The following is a 14,811-nucleotide window of genomic DNA, read 5'->3' as shown; positions in this document are numbered from 1 at the left end:
GCTGGGCAATGGATAAATAGCACGTAAGAGGCTAGGTTAAAAAAAAAATACACATATATACGTACACACACACAACTAAATCTTCATTTACAAAAGCAGCACAATACAAAGCCGCTCATCCTCCCACAGGCGCAGCGGCTCGTTAACACGTCTCGTTTCCCATTTCCGTCTCCCGACACTGCTCCTCGATCTCCCACTTTTGCTATAAATTGTTCTCTGCCTTTACGGGAGCGAGGGGGGGGATTTCGGGAGGGGAGCGGGCATCCGCGCCCCTCGCTCCCCAAGCCCCCAGCGAGCCGCCCCCCTTCTGCCCCCATTCCTGAGGCGGCAGCGGTGCCACAGCCGCCCGAGTCCGTGAACCACCGCCCAAAGCCAAGGAGCGGCCAGATAAGGTGGGAAGCCAAAAAGGGAGCAAATCACAGCAAAACGCAGGGCCGCCCCGGCCCACGCGCGGCCTCCGGGCGCGCCTCCGGCCCGGGGCCTCCCCGCGCGGCCTCCCCGCGCCCCCCTCGCTGGCGCCGCCATTTCCCCTCCGCGCGCCCTGCGCGCCCTGCCCTTGTGGGCCCACCCGCGCCCCAACATGGCCTCCCCCCCCCCCCGCCGCGCCCCCCATAGCCCTGCCCGCGCCCCCACCCCCACCCCGGCCCCACATCCCGCCCCGCTCCCCGGCCCGGCCCGGCCGCCACCGACCTGGCGGCCCCGGCGCCGCCCGCCGCGCCGCCGCCGCCACCCGCTGCCCCGGCGGCGCCGCCGCCGCCGCCCGCCGCGCCGGGCCCCGGCCGCAGCGCCATCTTCCCGCTCCGGCCGCCCCGGCAGCGGCTGTCAGCTGAGCCGCGGCGGCTTCCGGGGCCGGGCCCGGCTCCCGGCCCGCCCCGGGCCCTGGCCCGGCCCCGCGGCGGCGGCAGCGCCCGTCGGGGCGGCGGCGGCGCGCCGCGGCTCGGCCCCAGAGCCCCCCTCCCCGTACCTATATACATATATTGAGGACGATTTGATTGCCAAGACACCTGCGTTTAAGGAAAAAAAAAAAAAAAAAAAAGGAAAAAACACCTCATAAATGCTGTCTCCCAAACTTCAGGTAAAGTACGCGCCCCTCAGGGCATCGATTTAGGAACAGGGGATCTTTAGACGTCCCAAGATCGGGCTCCTCCTTCACCCCGGGACAAAAAAAATAATAATAATAAAAAAAAATAATAAAAAAAAAGCAACAAGGGCCTGGTAAAAATTTCCACTTTACACAAGCATGCAAATTTATGCCTCGTCCTGTCTCCTTCTCAGGAGTGATTTTAATATTGAGGCTATGTTGCACCTAAACAAATCTCCCAACTATTTATTAATTAAAACATTCTTTGCCAGTATTACGTGATCTAATAAGCTAATATCCCTGCAATTACCATGGCAAACAATAGCACTGTGGCTTTTCTGTATTTCAGCTGACAGCCTGGAAGGGGAAGGCTGTACATGCTCTTAGACATACCCCAGCTGTTTCTTCCATGCTTGATGTTGTGCCACACTGCACAGGAGGAAAAAGGGAAAGCGTAACTCTGCTGCCCAAGGTGATATTCTCATTATGGGGAACAGCAGTAAGAGCATTCCAGCTACGCGACAGCCTCCCAGTCTCGTTCTCCTGCCATCTGTGCTGCTGGCAGGAGCAGCAGCAGCACCAGCTACTCCTGCAGAGAGAAAAGGGGAAGGAAGCCACTAATACTTTTCTATGAAAACTAAGAAATGCTGCCCTTCCCCTCAAATAGCAATAGGACATTGGGAATCTAAATCCTGGGGTTGGCAATGAAATCCAGCTGCAGCCATGTCTTCTTCTATTCCCACTGCAGTAGCCCCTACAAGGCCAAAAATTGTTCTGGCCAATCTGATCACATACAGCTTTGTAACAGCTGGCCATGTTCAGGTTACTTGAAGCATTACTTCAGTGCAGGGGAACACTTGATTGTAAGATTATTGTTGCAAAGGGGAAGACACTCCTGCATTACTGGATTTCTAACATGGCAACAGGGGATTGAGAACACACAGAAGAGGAGATGGAAAATATATAGAAGAGCCAGGCTCCACACAACAGGTTAACTTATTCTGTCAAGGCTGTATAAACACACACAAATCTCTAATAGAATCTCTTATGACATTATTTATTCTGTTTTGATATCTAAATATGAAACAATGTAAAATTCTTAGGGTTTACAGACATGAAATATTACTCATTTCAAACTGACTTTATATAAAGCAAAACAGGAGGAGGAGCAAGTCTACTTCATTCACATAGGATACCAAAATTTTGTTCTGAAGCATCCAAGGAGGTCTTCAATATATTTACCAAGCCTAACAGTAAACTCTGTATTCTCTGCCATTGTGTCTTGTGAAAGTCTGACAAAAGTGTTAGGTATGATCAAGATAGAACAGATAGTAATTACAAGATGCAATACAAAATTTCATGATAGTAATAGAAGTAAATGCTATTTTGAAATATTGTTTGGAAGCTTAAGGTATTTACTGCAAGAACATAACCTTCATCTTCTATAAGAAGTATTCAGGAATCCTCTGTTATTCCAGGGGAGACTTTACTGCATGTAAACATCCTTCCTCACCCATAAGTAAAAAGAAACATTGGCCATGAACAGTAATACTTCTCTCTCTCCTCCTTAGCAGCCATCTTTGATCTTTATTCTTCAGTACAGATATGGGTGTCAGCCCCAACTCATGGAGTAGCTTGTCATCATTCAGTTTTTTGAAACAGTCTGTAATTTACTGCCATTTTTAACTTCTTTAACTTTTGTTTTTTTCCTTTATGTTTTCTTTTGTAGTTTTCCTAAAAGAAACACATTGGAGACTAAGAAAGCTGAACATTATGCATCAAAAAGATGAAGTTCATGTCAGTTATCAGTTACCTAGACAGTCATTTTACAGCATATTAGTACAACTAAGCATAAATCCTTTGGTAGCAACACTCTGAAGATGAGGTAGTAGGTTGTTTTGAACACTGTACTGTGCCAAACTGCTACATGCCAGATAGTGTTATTCTTACCCCTAACAAATCATTTTTCCACCTTTTAATCAAAAAACCATCCAGCAATCATCTTCAGGTAAGCTGTCCTGCTCCAAGGCACATCATCCTGAAGACAGTTCCCAAAATGTAAGCAAGCTCTAGTCATTATATCATAGGATTTATTTCTTGTAGTAGCTGTCTATGTGTTAGAAACAAGCAAGCTCTTTGCCAGAAGAGGAGCAGATAGGTTCTATCAAATGGTAGGTAATCTAAAGCCTCACTTTAAGGCTAGTGGTTTAAAGTTAGCTTGTTATAGAACTAGCTGAAATGCTACCATCTGATAAACGGCACCACATAAAGCGAACTGATGTCATTAATGTACTTTCCAGTAGACAGATATTGGCACTAAGGCTTCACCATCATTACCTGCATTGTTACTTGGTGGTCTGTCCAAATAAGATAATAACGACTATAAATAAGGCAGCTGGGGGAAGCTTGCTGGGCCTCTTCTGGATAAAGAAAATCAATCTCTTACCTTCTCTTGGGACAAACTCACTTACTTTTTTCTTTTGGCCTTTTTTAAGAAGCATTGAGGGGTTGTACAAATGGCTTCTCTTGCCAGAGGTTTCTTAATAAACTTCTTCTTTTGCTTGCTGAGAAAGAGATTTAGTGAAGAAGAATTAAATAGCTATAAAGGGCAAAAATTAACATCCAACATAAACAACGGATACTGAAAATATATTCAGTCACTGGTAAGCCCCTGTAAGTCACTAACATCTACTAGAGCTTTTGTTATTGTTTATTCCAAGATCAGCCACATTATCTCCAAGGCATTAAAAATATGTATATATATTTTAATATTAGTTAAAAATAGAAACCTCTGTGTAAATCCTATAAGAAAAAGTGTAAACAGAAACAAATATATACATATATTGATATATCTATCTATACAGATATATTCCCATGTCCCATTTGTCTAAGCTAGCTTGGAAGAGTAAAGGGCTTTGTTTTTCCTAAGGTCAGATGTTCTTCTCTAATTGAGAGGTTATGGTTTCCATTTTTATGCAAGTGGAAAAACACCACCATCATACACTCTAATAGTTCTTTTGCACAAAACCTACAACTATTCTGCAAACTAGTAGATCTTTTGCAACCCTTATATATTCAGTACCAATCACACAGGCTTTTAAAATGTAAAATGAACAGGTAGACTACCCAAAGAAACATACCTTTGCAGTTTGGGAAAGTGTTTTATGTAGTCTGGCACAGGACAGCCAGCTTGCTGAATAACACTGGCTATACTAGAAAGGAGAGCAGAAAGAAAAGATCAACTCTGGCAGTGCATGCTTGAACAGAAACCTAAGCAACTACTGTGGAAAACAGTGATCTCTAATAATTGGCTTGGCTAATTCCCCCCCCACCCCCCAAAGTAGTGACAACACAAAAACAAGCCAAGCAAGTTCAAACTGAACTGAGGGAAAAAACAAAAGCAAACGGCATAACTGAAGCTAGTAACTCCATCTGAATAGCTTAAACAAGTTGAAACTCTAGATGACTACAGACTTTATGCAGGTGAATAAAAAATAAGCCAAACAGGAAAGTATTATCAAGTCTTTTCAAGAATAATCAAGTTAAAGGACTGGATTACAACTGTGGTTTTGTATATTAACAAAAACTTCAATAGAAAACCCCAAAAACAGAAACCCTACACAATCACAGCATGAAGTAGTCATACTTTCTACATGGCAAATTACTTAGGACAACCAAAACAAGAACAAAGCCAGTTGTATACACTCTTATACCTGTCTTTAACTGGGTTCAAGTCAGAATAATCAGCTTTGCTGAAAGATGTTACCAAGCAAGCCATTAAGTACTGTTAACTGGTAACATGACTGAAGCAAATGAAAGGATGCCAACTTATCTTCAGCTATGTTAGTGAATAGCTTCAAAAAGAAGCTTTAACCTGAAGCGTTCTTAGTCTTTCCCATACTCTGGTATCACTTTGCAGTTTCATGATAATTGAAACCATGTTCTCTGTCCACACTTGTAAAAGCTTTTTATAGCACAGGGGAGAATTCAGAGCATGGAAATACCATGCTTACAAGGTGTGTGGTACCAGAAAGAACCATATGGTTCAGCAGTACACTACAAGAAACACAAAGAGTATTTTTGTTACATCATGTTTCCAATTTACCTTCGCAATAAAGGTTTATCGTCTTCCGTAAAGAAAGTGACTGCTTTTCCTGTGTGTCCTGCTCTTCCAGTTCGACCTGTCAAATGCAAATTTTACAAAGAGTAAGGATTTTACTTTTATCTTTGTTCAATTCTGTTCTTCTTCACAGCCCCAGTCTCCTGCTGTATGTATACCAAGTGTACTACCAAGCAGCTATCATTGGAGATTGTTCCTGCTGCACGAAAGCACGAGCATCTTGGAAGGGTCTAAAGACTTAAGGTTCACAGAAGCCTGACAAAAAAATAAGTCAGTTTTACTGAAAGATGAGCCTAGATATAAGCTAGCTTCAGTGGTGTAGAAGTTAGTGCTGTAGCAAGAGTCTTAACTTCAGGGTCTCTGCTTATGTACAAGAGCATTTCCATGAGAGACTTAGAAATTGAGAAAAAGGACATGCTCTCTGAACAATTACTCACCTATCCTGTGGATATATTCCACTGCACTTGTCGGCAAGTCATAATTAATGACCATATTCACTCCTTTGAAGTCAATTCCTCGAGCTAGTAAAGCTGTGCAGATGAGCACCCAGATCTTCCCAGCTCTGAAACTGTGTACTACGTTATCTCTCTTAAAGAAAAAAAAAAAAAAAAAGAAAAAAAAAGAAAATAGGCATACTTGGGAACAGTCTAAGTAGCAAGTAGAGAACAGAGATCAATTTGCATACTGAAAGTTGTCATGATGTTAATAAATCTAAGCCTCCAAACTAAAGCCTACAGTAATTTAACTGTCCATAAAACTTATCTGAAATCACATGAGAATGTGCTTGTTTCAACATTTCTAAAGTGTTTCTGGAAAATAAATCCTCCTACCTGTTGCTGAGTTTTATCCGCATGGATGACATCCACATTGATACCTTCATAAATAAGTTCATGGAAAAGCTCTTTAGCCCTCTCAATAGACTGTACAAAAACAAGGACTGGAGGAGCAAAACCCTGCAAAAGAGTAAGCTTGTCTGAGGTTCAAGTCCTTTTCCTACCTTTGCTGATTGCAGATCCTGTGCTTAACCAGCCTCAGTATTTTACATTTCAGGTGACTTTTTTTTTTGGACTAACAAAAACTTTGGGAATCAGAACTACGCAAGTTCAACTCCACTGCGTTTGATGGAATGTTTTTGACTTAAGCACCATGCTGTATTTTAATCCACAGAAACCAAGAGACTTTTCTCTTTGAATATATATGAAGAGCCCACTCATACTGCCAAGTATAATTAAATAGACTGTTAACAGAGTGGTCCTAACCAAGACTCAGGTATGTAACCAAGAATGGGTAATCTTTTCAGTTTTCCTCAGGAGAACTCCTCAGCAGATTTGTACAATGGCTTAAAATCTTAAAGCCTATGACCTAGGAAATATATCTCTGACAGAACGCATGGCTCATTTAAGAAGTAAGTAGAATGTGCTCAATCGTTCCAAAATACCTTTTTAACAAGCTCTCTCATTGCCATTAGTTTTCCTGTCTCAGATCCAACAAACAAAAGCTCCTGTTCTACCGTCTCTGCTGCAGAGTTTCTGAAACCAGAAATCCAACAGGAACACACCACTGTTAGTGTCTTATACATACAAGATATTAACTGGTGAATGAGAAACACTGCAAGACAAAACTATTTCACCAGTACATGCCCCTAAGGTTAACAGTTGTTTGATGAAAGTAATAGGCAACAGAAAACAACACTTTTTGCATATCTAAGAAAAATTTCTTGAAATGCTTTCTTGAGTACCGTGATTAATAACACAGATAAACAACTAAGTGGAATGGTGATGCAAAGGCAAATAATCTGATCAGGAATGGAAAAAACATGCAAGTGCAACTGCACACATACCTTGCTCCAACGGACACCAGAACAACACTGTCAAGGTTGAGTTTACACCACTCCTCTACACTATGTGCAAAGGTTGCACTGAACAAGGCTCTTCTCACCACGTGGGACGTGCATGCCAGGAATATGGAGGCCAGCTGGTCTCGGAATCCTGTTTTTCCATCTTCAAATAGTTTGTCTGACTCATCAACCACCAGCCACTCGACACTAGGAACAAAGAGGTTTTCTTTTCAACAACAGTTGCTTGGGGAGAAGACAAAAGTTCTGACAGACCATCACAGATAAAAGGACTATGCACGCATTCATTTTTCAGTAACAACAGTAAGAAAGAAGTCAGTAGCAAAGCCAGACTGAATAGAGATTCTTAGTACCTAGACAAATCTATTGCTGGAGGATCTTGCTTCAGCAAATAAACAAGTCTGTTTGGAGTAGTAACCAGTATATCTATAGGGGAAAAAAGAAAAAAAAAAGAAAAAAGCTGAATAAAACAGACTTAAAGCCTTAAGATACAATCCAATCTCCCAGAGGTTTATTAACATACTCCAAGACAAGGCACTTCTTTGCTGCAGTCTATTTTAGGTAAGAATAATTAAGCAGAAGATATTGTAAAAGGATGTAGATTTCTCTAGAAGATTTCAAGTAAGTTGTTCTTAAAATCCATCAGAAGTGGTTTGGATATAAAAATCAATCCCTCTCCAGTGTTCTTTTGTGCCCTAGCTTCTCTGATGTTCACCTTTAAGCATACAATTTAAAAAAATCCACCGTCAGGGAGCTTACTTCCCACTCGTTCCACGCAAGCTGCTTGTTTTAGTGTTGAGCAATTGATTATGTGACTTGAGTGGTGGTAAATGATCTCTTAAAAGCCACATATGCCAGAAGAGAAGAGTTAGCAGTGTCATTAGAAATTTTAGAACCATTAGAAATTAGAAATTTTCTGAACCATTTTAGTTAAAACAATCACCAAATTTCTTAGATGATTTGGGCCCAAACTTCTTAGCTGCTTCAGCTGCTTTGTGAATCATATGTATTCTGAAGCCAGTTCCCTCAGCCAATTTTACCAGCTCTCTGTGTGTCTGGGAAAAAAAAGAAAAAAGAAAAAAAAGAAAAAGCAATAAATTAAAGTTTTACTCATGACCAAGTTGAATAGCTGTGGTCATCAGAAAAACCCCAAGCATTCCTCAAGTTTTAGTTTCAGACATCACCCAGATTTCAGTGGGTTAGAGAAAGCTGACTGGCTTTCCCAGCATCATAAAACTTAGCTTTCTAACATACATTATTCACTTAAAAGTTCTCATGGGTCTGAATGCCGTATTTTGACTGTAGCAATGTATGCTCTTATAGTTTCTCTCCTCCAGTTATATAAAAATAGAACTCTACCCAAAGTAGTATTTTTGTTTCAATTTAATAACAAAGATTCAAGACAAAGTTACTGTCTCAAACATAAAATTTCAAGTAAACAGATAAAGCTATTAAGAATATTTAAGCACGGGGCAGTTTTAAACTATGAACAAAAACTTGAGTCCCTAATCTCGTATAATCTCGTATCATACTAGGTATGTAGCCATTTCACAAAGGACTTAAAGAAACATTCAAAATTACTTTTTTCCTGATACATGAGAAACAAGAAAAAAATACCTATTAGTCTGCCATTTTTCTGAATCAGAGTAAGAACTTTGATGTACAGTACATAAATATGAGAACAACTCTTTTCCCCAAGCACACCTGGCTAGCTAGTTCTCGGGTAGGAGATATGATCAGAGCTCTGAATCCTTTGTTCCGAGGTTGTTTCAGATGTGTTAAGAGAGGAATACAAAATGCCAGTGTTTTTCCAGATCCAGTGGGAGCTGAAGCTAGGAGTTCCCGACCCTGTGAGAAAAACAGAAATAAGTTATACTTTACTAGATAAAAAAAAAACAAACATATTCATACAGATATTAACACTACAAACTAAACAAACAGAACATACTAGTAAAAGCACAAATCAAGAATCTTGTAAACCTTAATTTTAAAACTCTGATGGGTTGATATTTAAAGCTGCATAATTAACCACTGCTGTGACCCTAAAGAGACCTCTATCCAAGTTTTGCCGTAAGTACAATAAAATGCAGTATCAGAAAACTTACATGAAGCATAACAGGAATGGCCTGCATCTGGATTGGTGTTGGGACCTGAAAGCCAGACGCTTGAATATTCTCCATGATTTTAGGGTGGATTTTGTATTCCCTTTGAAGTTGTTCGAATGTGGCAATCGGGTCAGGAAGATCTGTCCCTTGAATGTTAATCTTGTGTTGATTCCTGAAGTGGTTTATCTAAAAGGTGCAAGACAAACTCTTTCTTTCTTTGACAGCATAGAACTAAGCCAATGGATTCAGCTTCTGATTATTTTTGCCATCTTTGGTCCACCCTCCTCCCAAGAGCAATTACTGTGAATGTGCTTCAAACGGAACACCCAGAGAAATAAAATAATCTGTTGCTACATTAATATTCTGTAGTCCCACCTTTTGCTTTCTCAAGCGTTCAAGTCTCTCTGCAGTGGGTTTTTTGTCTCTTGCATCTTTGAATTTTGCTTCCAGAGAGGACATCCACATTATTCCATTACTTTCTGACAATTCTGGCACGGACACGGATTCTAGAAGTTTCAAGAAATTTCCCATGAGTAAAATTCAGGCAAAAAAAAAAGGGGGGGGGGAGCAGCTCAAACCCTTATTTCGCTCGTGCCCGCTGGGGTTGAGGTTCGCAAGGCCTGCGGCAGGATGGCCGTTACATCTCCATGCACGCAGTTACCTCGTGTTTTCTTTTTCTTCCTCTTCGCGCCGCCGCTCTCCGCCGTCGCTTTTCGCTTTCTCCCGGCCCCCGCGCCATGCTCCGCCACGGCCCCCCCGGCTGCGCCGTCGCCGCGCGGCTCTCGGGGCGGGGCGGCCTCTGCGAGCGCCGGCGCCGCTCCCTCCCGGCGCCCGAAGAAGTCGAGGCTCCCCGGAGAGCCGCCGCCGCCGCCTTTCAGCACCTAGGGGACAAGGGGGAAAGGGTGAGACGGCAGCGGCAGCGGCGGCGCCTCCCTCCCCCGCCCGCGACCCCCGCGGCGCCGCCGCACCCCGAAGCGCCGCGCGTCGCGCCCGAAGCGCCGCACGTCGAAGCGGGCGCCGGCGCCCAGCCGCCGGAACAGCTCCCGCGCCTCCATGCCGCCGCTCGCAGGGCCGCCCCGGAAGCGGACAGCACTTCCGGGGGCGGCGGCGCGTCACGGCAACCCCCTCCCCGACACGCACGCAGTGGGGTGCCATGGCAACGCCCCCTCCCGGCGGCCATGTTGGCGGGCCGCGCTGCCATAGCAACGGCGCGGCGGGGCACCAAACTGGGGCGAGAAGCGCTGTATTTGGCTCCTCCGCGGTTTATCCACGGCCCGGGGCACCAGCCCATGCTTCCATGAGTTCTACCGTCAATAGCGGGTCTCCAAGACCCGGTGGGCCAAGCTCTCCTCCATCAGCCACGTTGCAGCACGCGCCTCTTAGACACGTCAACTGAGGTCTTGGCTGCCTCTGAGGAGGTGAACCGCTGCTTTATTAGCCTGTCCCGAGCCTTTTTTGTCATTTATATTTCCTCAGTCAATTGTCTGGGAATTCCCTTCAGGCTGTGCAACAAGCAGCTCCATCTTTCTCAGCAAAAATTTAAGACCATCCTCACCTGGTCTGATTCAAACCCATTTCAGTCAAAAATATTTAGGGCTTAGTCCAGAGACCCAGACCAGGTCCTCAGACCAGCGTTGTGATTTGACACCTCAAATCAACAAAGCATTTAAGCACACATTTAACATAAAGCAGGTGAGCAGTCCCGATAACACCTAAATTAAAGTCAAGCACATGCTTAGTATAGTTGCTTAATGCTTGATGTACATCAACACAATCCAGCCTCACACACATCTCTTGCTACTGCACTTAAAAAAGTTCTGGAGGCAAAGAGAGGAGAAAAAAAAACCAAGCAACTCAGCTGTTCAAGCCAGTCAAAAAACTTTGCAGAGATAAAGATCAAAATTTATTTAATTCATGCATTTATTCATTATGATAAGCTTTGAGACCCTAATAATACAGGTATGCTACTAGTGCCTTGTATCAGATCAAATGATACTGCTATTTTTCCTGGTATTCTTGAAGTAAAACAAACAGAAATCCAATTAAGTAGCATAACATCAGCATTACAAAAACTATTTTATGCAATAAAATTCTCAAGGGCTAAATGTTTACATTGCCAAACTCTGAGAGTTCTAAGAAAAACAGGCGACGGTTGTTCCTCCTGTAATGGTTGCTTCTTTAATTACAAGCTCTGAGATGAAAAATTGCATAAACTAGATCCTCCCTACAGTCCATATCTGCCTGATTTATAGCATCTTTTCTCTGCCAACCTTTTGACTTCCCAGCAGACAGATGGATGCAGTCGTATGGAAACCTCGGGTGGCTGCAATGACATGACGCTGCTTCTTCCTTTTTTTGTGTGTCCCTGTGCCAGTCCGTTTCTATGTATGCAGTTGCAGTGAATAAAGACGGTGCAGGAGTATGCTGCCAAGCCGCATCCTCAGGGCTGTTTCCGGGGTGGATGTTGCTGCGGGTTTGGTAGAAGAAGTGACTAATGGTTGCTGTGAGAGGACAAAGAAGAATGCGGAGGAATTTGTGTAACAAAGAACTATAAATCATCTCCCATACACCACCAATATCCATCACTCACCCAAAAGATGCTGTCAACAGAGTCAGGAGCGAGGAAACGGGAAATATTCCCTCGTCAATAGACAGGGAAGTCCCTTTGTGGTCTGCAGTGAGCAGCTCTGCTCCCGAGGTGACAGTGTTGGGCACCGTGGAGGCAGAAAGCTAGGAGCTGGGAGCCTGGGACCTCCCTGAACCGCTGTTGGGAAAAGTGCTCGATGGCACGAGCCCAGCTTCAAACACTTACAGCCCTGGGGCTTGAGTCTCCTTCACGCTAAGGTCAATTTGCCCTGCCCTGGGAGTGGAAAGAAGCGAATGCACAGGACTTGGGCTGTGAGCGATCACGTTGCATGCCAGATGTAAAGTACAAAAATGAAGCAACTCACATTAATGCAAAGAAAAACTTCTCCTGCCAAGGCGTCAGGTTTAGTTTTGTTTCTCTGGTGCTGCTCTATCAATTACTAGGCACTAATTGCCAAGTTGTTGCCAAAATCAAATTTCCAGCAAGGCCTTTAAATGAGGAACATGAGCCTTTCAGATCAGCCAACCAACTAATGCAGTAATTAAAAGTACAACAGTCTGGTGCAACCAGGGAAGTCCTCTGCTATTAGCAGAGCTCTTTGGGCTGGATCTTGACTCTACAAAAGTCAGCTCAAAACTGCACCTATCCTCCAACACTATATTTGATCCTTAAAATATCTAGATGGTCTGGAACTGATTTCACTCTTTTTCAGTACCACTCCTGTTTGTGTTGAACAAGGCAACGTCGACACTTCTGGAGATGTACCCCCTCAGATACCTGCCAGAGAAGCACCACAAGACAAAAGACAACTTTGTCTCCTCCAATGAATCCAGAACAGTAAAGGGGAAGCAAGTGCGTTCCTCAAAGCTGTTGGGGAGTTCTCGTGCTGTGTGCACCACAGCAAACAGCAGCCGCATGTACCAGCTAAGGGGGCACCAATAGCCATCGTTATTGCAGCGTTCAGTGCCCAGAGATCCATCAGAGAGAGCACAAGGAGCAACTGCCCTGCTCGGATCAGGGGGCTACTGCAAAGCAGAGCTAGAGAGAGTGATTGAAAACGGTATGTGAACTTTGGGAGTCAACATGAGCCAAACCCTGGGCCATTTTAAACTTTTCTTCCTTCAGACTGGAATCCAGTCCCAAGTGCTGCTCCGAGGCTGTGCTGAGCACAAACCAGAGCCAGCCCTGAGCGAAGCCCCACTAGCCACCACTGACCTCAAGTGAAGTGGACAGGAGTATTTTCTGGACCAGCTCACAGTCTTTATTAGACCCCTGGGTCTGCTTTTATGTGCCAGGGAACACAAATGCTTCCAACACACCGTGGCTGGCATAAAATTGTAACAGCAGCGCATTAGTACTGGCCTTGCTCTGTCAGGACACCTGCAGACTGAAACGGGACACGAGGGAGAGTCACAGGCTTTATGGTGTTTCTCTCCTTCATTTCTTTTTCCTGCAGGCAGGAAGTCCAGAGGAGCTGAGTTAGAAAGCACCTGGCCATTTGGCTGCAGCCTGACAAGCCACGCTCCCACACTTCATTCTGTGCAGCTGCATCCCCCCAGGAATGAGAATAGCAGAGAAGACACACGGCACTGTTGCAGCCAGTGCTGCTCCAGCAGTGTTGGCTGGCACCTGTGTCATCCTGTGCATTGGACAAGGCCGCTTGACCGTTGCAGGTCACACTTATAACCTCTGCAAAATTGGGGAGACACGGCACGGCCCAAAGCTGATGTCTGGGTCCTCGTTATGGGCCCTGACCAATCAGTTGAGTCTCTCTTTGACATCAGTCAGCTTGTTGAGCCTTGCCAAACAGGTAATACTGAAATAAAAAGCTGTAAGATTGCACAGCAAATGTGGTGAGTAGACTTTATTTCATCACATGCACAATTGAATCAGAGACGCCCACCTATAGCCTGAAGGCACCTGTGAATCCCCTCCTGAAGAAAGCTAGTTAAGGCCAGTAGCTTTAAAAAATAATTTTTTGAGGCATAATTTTTAGCTGTTGTAAGATGGGAAATATAGTATATATACCAATCTTGTAAACAGAATTTTTACATATCTGCTCCCCATGTCCCACTATCATACTAAATTATCAACACTAATATGCACATAACAGTCAATTAGCCTAGCTGAGTGCACTCGTGACCTCTGATCCCTGCTGTGTCCCCCAATCCATTAACAGGCCCTCATCCTTTAGCTCTCAGTATGAATTGATGTAGTATCTATTCTCTTTCGGCAAAGAAACATGCTTCCTCATTCATCTGTCCATTTCCACTTTCTGTTCTTTTGTCCTCTCCTTCTGTTCCCTGTGTTGCTAACCTGGTCACAACTTCTTGACCCCACGTCCTTGTCCCTCCCAAGGGTGCTGTAATCCCAATCACTGCCAAAAAACTTTTACTTTTTTTTCTTTACCCACATTTTATTTAGCAAAAATGGTTTCCAGCGGTGTGGGAGCTTTGATCCCCTATTCAAGAAATCCTTGCAATGTTTTTTTAAAGACTTTCTTTCTAAAGCAAATGAGTTCTTCATAAAGGGGGAAATGGTGTGCTGGTTGGTCTCTGTTCATCTGAAGAAGACAAATGATCTCTTTTATTACTTGAAAAGCATAACAGTTGAGTGTATAGATTTGTGATTTATCTGTAATTAAGAATCCATTTGGGCGACATCTTAATTACAGAGAGGAAAATTAATTTTGCTGAATATGAAAGTAAAATAAAAGCCCCTGGAATTAGAAGAGAATGTAAAGTTTCTGAAGTTCAGGTTTTGTGCAGATCTGCAATAACAGAAATGCTGGGATGGGACAACTCGTCAGTGCATGTTTAAGGGTTTTGGCTTTTAGGGTTAGTCCCTAGGGTTAGTCCCTTGGCTCTTTACTGTGGCATGTACTCCTTCTTTTCTCCTCCTTTTTCCTCACTCCCAGCTGGAGGCTGTGGCTTTCCTGCAGCCCCACCACGCCGCCCACGCACTACACTTCCTGGGGAGAGCTGTGCAGCAACTTTGCCCCTCATGCTGCGGTAGGACCTGGGATCATTCCACCATCTGCAAAGGGGGTAAATCACCCTGCTG

General features: G+C 44.0%; 2 protein-coding genes across 7 annotated transcripts in view; both read right to left on the bottom strand.

Annotated features, from left to right (window-relative positions):
* Window positions 1-791, bottom strand: part of SYNRG (synergin gamma) — a 42,420-nt gene extending 41,629 nt beyond the window's left edge. For all 6 annotated transcript variants that reach the window (XM_062592413.1, XM_062592414.1, XM_062592415.1 and 3 more), the window contains exon 1: window positions 691-791. In XM_062592413.1, coding sequence (XP_062448397.1) covers window positions 691-791 — 101 coding nt within the window. The remainder of the gene's footprint in view (window positions 1-690) is intronic.
* Window positions 792-2,140: 1,349 nt separating this feature from the next.
* DDX52 (DExD-box helicase 52) lies at window positions 2,141-10,216 on the bottom strand. The gene is made up of 15 exons (XM_062592402.1): window positions 10,130-10,216; window positions 9,823-10,042; window positions 9,537-9,667; window positions 9,162-9,347; window positions 8,761-8,904; window positions 8,000-8,111; window positions 7,410-7,482; window positions 7,042-7,245; window positions 6,640-6,730; window positions 6,032-6,154; window positions 5,639-5,789; window positions 5,187-5,262; window positions 4,222-4,293; window positions 3,553-3,645; window positions 2,141-2,815 (listed from the first exon to the last, which is right to left on the bottom strand). The coding sequence occupies exons 1-15, from the start codon at window positions 10,214-10,216 to the stop codon at window positions 2,773-2,775; spliced, it is 1,806 nt and encodes a 601-aa protein (XP_062448386.1). The 3' UTR covers window positions 2,141-2,772.
* Between the last annotated feature and the right edge of the window lie 4,595 nt (window positions 10,217-14,811).

This window comes from Rhea pennata, chromosome 20 (assembly GCF_028389875.1).
Source record: "Rhea pennata isolate bPtePen1 chromosome 20, bPtePen1.pri, whole genome shotgun sequence".
NCBI lineage: Eukaryota > Metazoa > Chordata > Aves > Rheiformes > Rheidae > Rhea > Rhea pennata.
This window is presented reverse-complemented; position numbering and strand designations above follow the sequence as displayed.

What these genes read in the sequence shown, in the direction of transcription:
- DDX52 (XM_062592402.1), bottom strand. Translation starts at nt 10,216, where the DNA reads ATGGAGGCGCGGGAGCTGTTCCGGCGGCTGGGCGCCGGCGCCCGCTTC. An exon ending in GAAGAAAAAGAAAACACGAG is followed by an intron (nt 9,668 to 9,822) that starts GTAACTGCGTGC and finishes TGAAACTTCTAG; the next exon opens with AATCCGTGTCCGTGCCAGAA. An exon ending in CCATTCCTGTTATGCTTCAT is followed by an intron (nt 8,905 to 9,161) that starts GTAAGTTTTCTG and finishes TTTTTCTCACAG; the next exon opens with GGTCGGGAACTCCTAGCTTC.